The 9,420-nt window shown below is 38.5% G+C and overlaps 1 protein-coding gene and 1 non-coding gene across 2 annotated transcripts in view; both read right to left on the bottom strand.

Annotated features, from left to right (window-relative positions):
- Tpx2 (TPX2, microtubule nucleation factor) overlaps positions 1-9,420 on the bottom strand; it is a 66,827-nt gene that overhangs the window by 24,696 nt on the left and 32,711 nt on the right. The window contains exons 5-7 of the mRNA XM_023714951.1: positions 7,718-7,844; positions 3,612-3,731; positions 1,367-1,489 (exon numbers count right to left, since the gene is read on the bottom strand). Coding sequence (XP_023570719.1) covers positions 1,367-1,489; positions 3,612-3,731; positions 7,718-7,844 — 370 coding nt within the window. The remainder of the gene's footprint in view (positions 1-1,366; positions 1,490-3,611; positions 3,732-7,717; positions 7,845-9,420) is intronic.
- On the bottom strand, positions 7,588-7,650 carry LOC111816702. Its single transcript, XR_002821051.1, has one exon. It is a non-coding gene; the product is annotated as a small nucleolar RNA Z39 (small nucleolar RNA).

Below are 9,420 nucleotides of genomic sequence, written 5' to 3'. Positions count from 1 at the left end.
AATCCCAGCACTTGGGAGGCTGAGGCAGGACAATCACTGTGCCAGCCTGGGCTACTACACTGTGAGCTCCAGGTATCAAGACCCTGTCTCTAAAAAAAAAAAAAAAAAAAAAAAAAAAAAAAAAAAAGACAGAGAATTGGAAAAATATTTATGGCAGGCAAAGGTGCAAACTAGGTATAACCCAAAACAAGTTAAATTAGTCAAAGGCCAATTCTGTGTTTCTCTTTTTTTCTCCTATATAGACTTGAGAAAACTATTTAACCTGTGTTAGCCTATTTTCTGCGTTGAAAGTTGAGGAACAGAAACTTCATGCTCACAGAATATTTACGACTATTAAGTCAGATGGTTCTGAAGCGAGTGACATGTTTAAATTCAGCACACAGGGGCCATTCTTAGTATGAATATCACTAAGGTCACTCAAAGGAAAGGGACAATTCACCACAAGGAAATACAATGATGTTTACAGTAACAGTAATAGTACTATATTCATATCAGCAAATAAGTGTTAAAACAATATGATGCTGGCAATGCAAAGAAAAGAGATGATAGTTAAACGAGTATGAAAATTTCAGACAAAAGAATCTTAAGTGTTTAAGATCTATTACATAGCATAGTTAATATAGAAATAAAGGTGTATTGCAAATTTCAAAACTACTAAGTGAATTTCAGTTGTGCCCCCACAAAGGATGGTAAGTACTGGTAGCTAGATATAATATCTTCATTTAATTATTCTACACTGTTGCTAAGTCATAGCATTACTTTGTTTCCTATAAACATATAATAGGCTGTCAATTTACAAAATTTAAAAACTAATTTTGATGCCATCAATCTTGTATCAATATTTTTATTTTTTTATTTTGGTACAGGGTCTCACTTCAATTTTTAAAAGTGGGTGCACAACTCAGCATCTGCTTGCCTAACCCAGGTTCAATGCCCAGTACTATAAAAAAAAATTTAAAATCTTTGCAGCGTGCCTATAATTCTAGCACACAGGAGGTTTTGGCAGGATCACAAAGCTGGGTTACCTAGCAAGTTCAAGGCCAAACTGCCTCAAAAACACAAGAGAAGTTAAAGAAAGCACACACACACACATACACACACACACACACACAGCTAGGCATGGTGACACACTTCCCAGCACTCAGGAGGTGGAGGCAGGTATATAACTTTTTCTTGTATATTTAAATAATATATTCTTCATTATTTATGGTTTCAGCAGCACCCAGAATACTGGTAGTGATTCACCTACCATGAACACAGCTTTAGGGGTTCCCCCAGCGTTTGGGTGTACTCACATGGTTGCAGAGGCCCCCACTTGTAATTATTCCCCTTTCCCTCTTGGTCTAACCTGGGAAAGAAAACTTACTTTATAGTTGGTACATGAGGCACAGTACGTCTGCCCTTGGCTTTCTCTGGAGAACACGTACTCTTTTTCAAAGTACCTTGAGTAGTGCCCTCTTCTTCCCCTGGTTTCTTGCTGTTTTGAGAACTTGAGTTTAAAAGGACGAAAAACATATACTCAATTCCCATGCATATTTCACACCCCTCTTCCCAAATGTTCTCATTTGTAGCATAATAAATATGCTCTAATCACAAAATGGTTTTAAAAGTATCATTAGATAATTACACCAGCCATGTCCAAATGAGGCCCACAGCTTAAACATTACGTAAGTGAGGAAGTACTATTGTGGGTCACATATAAAAATATAGTTAATATTTGTTAAATTTAAACAAACTGCCTTCTTAGAAATATACTTTTTCTGGGCCGGGGAGATAGCTCAGTAGAATAAGCGCTTGCCTGGCAAGCACAAGGGCCTAAGTTCAATCCCTGGTTCTGAAAAAGCAAAAAAGAAATATACTTTTTCTATAGACTGCTAGATAGTGTTGGATTGTTTAGCTGAATTCAAACACCTTAGTATTTAGATGCCTATAGAATATTCACCTCTGACAGGACTAAACAAAAAAAAAGGGGGGGATACAAAGAAAAGATCATTTTATATTTATATATACAAAATAGTTAGGATAGATATACAGCTACTTTTGCTTAACTCAATGAGAAGAAAGAGGTGTACTAACAGTGTTTGGACAGGATATCCTGTCTGCTTCTTGTACTCTGGATAAACACTAAGAAGATAACAATGTATAATGTATTGATTATCAAAACTGTCCTATTAATCAGCTTTGAAACTGTCTCATTCATATTTATTTCTCAATAAAATAAAAAAAGAAAAAAATAAATACACTTTTTCTTACGACATAGGCCTGCTGAACCTCACGCTCCTGGAGCAGTATCTCCAGTGAGTCAACTGTGAGGAAGCCTACGGAGTCCAAGGTAGGCCCTGGCCAGGGGTGGTTAGGAGGGTAAGAAAAATTCTATCTGCTCATCATCAAAGAGCGAAACAGCAGACACTAGTTACCTTCCTACTCTCCATTCCATCTCTTTATTACAAAGAGCAGCAAGGTACCAAGCTACTACTAAGTACTGCACTCACTTCGACAGTCTACTGCAATTGGGGAGCCCCAGTGACAGACTGGGCAATTAAGATGTAATTTAAATGCTTCTGAGAAAGATTTCTTTCTTTCTTTCTTTCTTTTTTTTTTTGAGTCAGGGTCTCAATATGTAGCCCAGTTTGGCCTCAAACTCACCATAATCCTCCTGACTTTTGGTACTAGGGATTGAACTCAGGGCCTTGCACTCGCCAGGCAGGTGCCTACGCCACTGAGTTATCTCCCTAGCTACATTTTCTTTATCATATACTCATTTTTCTCTTGAACATGGCCATTATGCATATAAATACAGCAGTTATCTTGTGGCAGTGAGTTAGAAATCAAAGGAAGCCAGCTATAATAATTCTGTACTCCCTCACTTGGGAGGCTGAGATAAGTACTTTAAAAAAAAAAAAAAAACTAAGTTATCACAGGTGATAGCTTGGCATCATCATTCAGCAACTGAACCAAAGCAAGCAATAAACTATATATAAACTTCTATGAAGTAAAGCAAGTCACTATCATTTAAACATGCTAGTTGAATACTGTTTGCCACAAAATAGATCCCAACCAACAAAAATAGGAAAAAATGGGGTCAGGGAGGTAGCTCAATGGAATAAGCACCTGCCTAGCAAGTGCAAGATCCCGAGTTTGATCCTAGGTAGCACATAAAGAAAAAAAAAAAAACAACAGCAAAAAAGTGCCATTTATTTGGCTTGTCCTTAACCATAGGGTAAAGTCCATGTCAACTAAAGCGTGAGTCACCCACACAACACAGGTAACAATTCTGCTCATCATGGTCATGGTTTAAAGAGTTTCCTAGGGTGCAGATGTACCAGACTGAAGAGGTACTCACCTGTAATTCTACTCAGTTCACTCAAAAGTTTATCTAAATTCTGGAAAAGAATTTAACTTACAGGTGGTATACAAAGAACAGTATGTCTATGTCTCTCCTTGGCAATAAGAAGAGTGTCCATTCGCTGGGCACGGTGGTGCACACCTGTAATCCCAGCACTTGGGAGGCTGAGGCAGAGGTCTGGCTTGAGCTCAAGGCCAGCCTGGGCTATACCCAAAACTCTGTCTCAAAAAAAAAAAAAAAAAAAAAAAAAGTTGTGTCTACTTACATTTTCATTTTTTTGGATGGTGGAGTTTCACTGATTACAGAAGTGGTACATCTCTTTGCTTTCATGGGAACATGTTTTTCTTTCTTCAAATCTTTCTGAGCAGAAAGTCTAAGAGATCGCCTATGGTAGAAACATAGTTAAAAATTTTTAGCAATAATGAACACATCTACTATAAATACACAAATTTCTTCAGAAATGTGAAAGTATGTCAAACTACAAAGAGCTATGGAAAATTTAGTAAGGGGGGAAACAGAGACTTGAGATGTGTTATGCACATGCACTGAATCCCCACAGTGAATGCAAACACTATGTACTGCAACATGTACTCATAAAAATTTTAAAAGCTTTACAAAATGTAACTATCTGGGGCCAGGAAGATGGCTCAGTAGAATAAAGCCCAAATTCAATCCCCGGGCCCCACCCACCACACGGGCCAGAACTGGGTGTTGTAGTGTATGCCTGTAATCCTAGCACTTGGGAGGCTGAGCCAGTAGGATCTCTGCCAGTTCAAGACCAGCCTGGGGGCTACAAAAGCGAGCACAAGGCCAGCCCACAGTGCACAGTGAGACCTTGTCTCAAAAAAATAAAAATAAAAACACCAATTAAAAAACAGGAGAGTGCAGTGAGACAGGCCTGTGGTCCCAGCTACTCAGGAAGCCGAGGCAGGAGGATCACTTCAAGTTTGAGGCCAGGCTAGACTATACACAGCAAGACCCTGTTTCAAAAATAAGCAAATAAATCTCTGATCCATTAACATGGCATGTCCTTTCAGTTATTTTATTTATTTATTTATTTATTTATTTTTTTTTTTTTTTGCAATACCGGGGATTGAACTCAGGCCCTTGCACTTGCCAGGCAAGCACTTACTCTACTGAGCTATCTCCCCAGCTCTTATCAGTTATTTTAGACCATGTTTAACTTCTCAACACTTTCTGAGCAAAAATCCTTAACAATGCAAGATATTATACAGGTTCAAAATGGTCAGAAGCAAGTGTTTCAGATTTCAGAGTTTTTCAGGTTTTGGAATGTTTGCATAGACTTTACCAGTTAAACATCCCCACCCTAAAAATCTGAAATGTGAAATGCCCCAAAAGTTTGTGTGTTGTATCACTGCTCAACTTTCAGATTTGGAAGCATTTCTGATGTTAGAACAGAGATGCTCAACCTCAAATTTTTATTTTATTTTTTGTATTTTAGTGTAGGTTCTACAGGGTGTTGAGGGTCTCACTACTAGATTGGACTCATAGTGATCCGCCTGTTTACAGCCTCCCAAGAGCTGGGATTAAAGGTGTGCGCCACCATGGCAGGCCCCGGGATCCAACGCTTTCATCCACTGAAATATTTGGCTGGCCCTCAACCTCAATTCTTGTTTGTTTGTTTGTTTGTTTGTTTGAGACAGGCAGGGTCTTGCTATGTAGCCCATGCTGGGCTCAAATTCACAGTGATCCACCTGCTTCCACCTCTCAAGTTCTAGGACTACAGGCCTATGCCACCATGCCTACCCTTAGATCCTTATTCTAGAGAATTTCCAAATATTTGAAAATGGAGAAAATATAATGAATGGCTAGGTATTCATTATTCAGATTTGAATATTATCAATTCATAGCAATATTCATAGCAATACTGTCTCAATTTCCCCATCCAAATTCCAAAATCTCACTTTTAACCTGTAAAAGTTAATCTCTATGAGAAAACATTCATTAAAAAACATGCATGTAATACAGAAGTGATTTATCTGACAAATCTTGCAAGTTACTACAGAATATAGATGCCATACAGGCATAACTTGAAGGCACTGCAAAGTAACCAAAAGCGCAGAGAAGACAGGAGGGAACATTTTTGCATGGCAACCAACAACTGCAAAGTCCTCGAACACAGCAGCTCCAGCAGCATAAAACTAGTCTCACGGGATGGAGATGATAGAAGACAGAAATTAAGGCCAAAAGAGCGTTTGGATATTTAAAAAGAATAGCCTCATTAAATACATTGTTTAGACACATAAAATGTGATAGCAAAATGTGAACAAAAACTGCACAAATCCCTATTTGGCTGCTAAATTATGAACACCCAGGAGCAACTGAGGCAGACAGACAAAACATCAGGCAGAAACTAGCAAGGCGTCCTTCTCTAAAAAGGGTAACTGTGCTGACTAAGACTGGTAAGGCTGTGTTTTGTGATAAGTTATTCTGCAACCGGTACATCTAGGCTGAGTGATCCTCGTCAGAAGTGAGTTTGGGTTTTCAATTAGCAGACTTTGGGACATTTGCGATACTTGAGATGCACTGACAATGGGACCCATCTCTAAGCAAGATGATTATTCATGCTCTGTATCTACTCTCTGGCGGGGGAGGGATGCTGGGGATTAATCTCAGGGCCTTATAGGAATCAAGCACACACTAACCCTTGAGCTAACCCCTAGTACCATATATTCACTTTACACATAGCCTACAGATAATTTTATATATTTTCATAATTTTGTGCATGAAACAAAGTTTCATAGTATGAAATTTTCTATAAGGCCAAAAAGTTGTAGACTTATGTCAGTACTCAAAATGGTTAACGTAGGGCCAGCAAGATAGCTCAGCAGACTAAGCACCTGCTTTGGCGAGCACAGGGACCAGGGTTTCATCCCCAGTTCTGCATGCTGCGCCAGCCCCACCACTGGAGTGTGCGGAGCTGGCGACTGAGTCTGGGTGTGGTGTCATATGCCTGTAATCTCAGAGCTGAAAACAGGAGGATCACTACGAGTCCGAGCTGCGTAGCAAGACCCTGTACCAAACACATGAATTAAAAAAATAAGGTTAACTTAAATACATTTTCTGATTAGGGTATACAATACTTAAGTCTTCTAGTTTGAGGTATCATAAGACAAATCGTGGGCCTGGTTAAAGCCTCTGAAATTTCGAATGAAAAACAAATGGACTTACATGTTCTCTACAAGTTATCAAGAAGAAAAAAGCAGAAAGAATATGGTTATATATACAGTCTAAATATATATTGTTTAAAAGCCAAAAGATGAATTAAAACACTTAAAAAAAATTCATTTGAATGAGGACTAGGATACAGCTCAATAGCAAACACTTTTCTACTAGCATGTTTCAGGCCCTGGGTTCAATCCCCCCTACTGTAAAATAAGTATCTGATTGATACCAAACAGGAAAGGAAAAACCAAACAATAACAATAGAAAAAAAAGATGATGAATAAAAAATTAAGACGACAGATATAATCTTAACAAAATTAGCAATTATAAAATACAAATAATAAATAAAAATTGTAAACATTCTAAGCAAAACTCAAAGATTATGTTAGACTGGATAAAAAGAACAGGATCCCAAGCCTGGAATGGTGGCACGGGCCTATAGTACCTATAGCACTCCGGAGGCTGAGGTAAGAGGATCACTTCGAGTTCAAGGCCACTCTGGGCTACATAGTGAGTTTAAGAACAGCCTGAACTACACAGCAAGACCCCATCTCAAACAAAAAAAAAGCAAGGGGGGAGCTGAGGCAGGAGGATCACCACAATTTAAGACTAACCTGAACTACATAGTGAAATCTCAACAACAACAACAAAATCAAAGGCAGGAGTAGGTAAGTAACTCAATGGTAGAGTGTATGATTAGCATGCACAAGGTCTTGGATTCAATCTCCAGCACCACAATAATAATAAATAAAAGGCAAAAGTAGGATGAAAGTAAAAGGAAAGAAAAATACTATATATACATAACAATGAGAAAACTTAAATGACACTGAAAACCAGGCTAAGTGGTGAGTGCCTGCAGTCTCAGCTACCCAGGAAGCTCAAGAGGAATTTGAAGCTACCCTATGCGGTAAAGCAAGACTTCAACTCAATAAATAAATAATAAATACAGAAACCTAAAGAAATAAGAGACACTTGACCTTAGGAAGAGGTAACAATTATATAGCTCTGAAGTGTTAACTTTAGGAAGAACTACTCTAACAAGGCCATTTTGGAGAAGCATCAGAAAGCGTTTACAGTATCACGACATTAATCATACTGCTTTGCTTCATCACGTGCATTGAGTTACTGGGTTTTAAACCTATTTATTATACACACACCATTTAAGCCCCCAATGTATGGTCTTACCTCTGAGGCTGGGCTGGAGTGTTTCTTGATTTGGTGCCCTCAACTTCCAGGGTGCAACCAGCACTCAACAAATTCGAATATTCTGTAAGATTTGTGTTTTCTGCCTCTTTGTAGTAAGTGTTCTCAACTGTGGAAGACCAAAAATTAGAACTCAAATCCCAAAGGAAGCCTACCTTGCTTATACACTGTATACGTGTATCAAGTTATCATACTCTACCCCATAAATATGCACAGTTTTGTGTCAGTTAAATTTTTTTATTGAAAAAACTATTTTAGGGGCTGGGGAGATGGCTCAGTGGAATAAGTGCTTCCCTGGCAAGCGCAAGGATCTGAGTTCAATCCCTGGTTCCGCAAAAAAAAAAAAAAAGAAAACTATTTTAGTTGAAGCAGAAATGAAATACCAAATGCCAGCATTTGCCAACCACAGATACCATGTCAGAAAAATCAGAAAGAAAGCATTCCAAACACATCTTCATCACATTGTAGAACACCAGAACTCCAATACAAATTTTGAAAGCTTTCATGGAAAAGAAATCACTGCAAAACAAAGACAAAAAGACAAACAAGAAACCTACTGTCAACCAACTTAACCTAGCTTCGAGCTAATGTCCAGCACATAGCAGGTTCCACATTCTTTTGAAGCACATACAGGACATTTATCAAGACAGACCATACTGCAAGCCAGGGAAACCCATCTCAGTAGAGTTAAAAGGATTCAAGTTGAACAAAGTATGCTTCTGACCACAGTGGCATTAAATCTCTAAGAAATCAATGTGAGAAAACCCCTCTCAAGTATTTGGAATAAATAACATACTTCTCAATAACATATGGGTGTTATTGAAGATTTCAAAATGAAAACTGTATTTTGAATGGAATGAAAATGAAAATTGAACATATAAATTTGTTGGATGCCACTAGAGCACTAGAAAGAAGGGCTTTCAAACCCAAGACTTCCTCTGACATCTTAAAAAACTATAAAGGGTCTGAGAATGGTAAGAAAGTAGACCTGGGTTCAAGCCCAAACTAAATTTTTTTTGGGGGGAGGGGCGGAGAGGTGCTGGCTCAGGCTGCCTTAAGGGCAGGTCTGGTAAGGCATGTGGATCTGGGGATCAAACTCTGTCCCCTGAGTCTGACTGGGTTTGCCTGAGCAGGTGCTTCAACAACTGAGCTAACCCACAAGTCACCACCAACCTAATTTTTAAAAGTTAGGTTTTTTTTTTTTTTTTTAAAAAAAGCTGACCCCCATGAGGTGGCACATGCCTGTTACCCATACTCTGGGAAAGAGGTAGGAGGATTTCAAGTCAAGGCAGGAGCTGTAGCTAAGTGGCAGAATACTTGTCTACCATGTGCAAGGTCCTAGGTTCCTGCAATCCTCAATTCAGGACAGGGGAAGTGGGTGGCATTGCAGTGGGCTGGGTGGCATTGGGTGGGAATAGAAATGCATAAAACACAACAGAAAGTAGAAAAACATCAGTGAAGCCAAAAGTAGTTTCTTTTGAGAAGCTCAGTAACAGTAATAAATCTCTAGCAGGCCTGATCAGGAAAATAAAAAAGACACAATTTACCAGTATTAGGAACAACAGACGTGACATCATTATAAAAATCTATAAATATTAAAAAGGACAATAAGGAAATATTATGAATAATTTCTTGCCTATAATTTTTTTTTTTTTTTTTTGTATTTTAGGGAAGGATCTACAGGG

Source organism: Octodon degus, unplaced genomic scaffold (assembly GCF_000260255.1).
Source record: "Octodon degus isolate 3935 unplaced genomic scaffold, OctDeg1.0 scaffold00037, whole genome shotgun sequence".
Taxonomy (NCBI): Eukaryota; Metazoa; Chordata; class Mammalia; order Rodentia; family Octodontidae; genus Octodon; species Octodon degus.
This window is presented reverse-complemented; position numbering and strand designations above follow the sequence as displayed.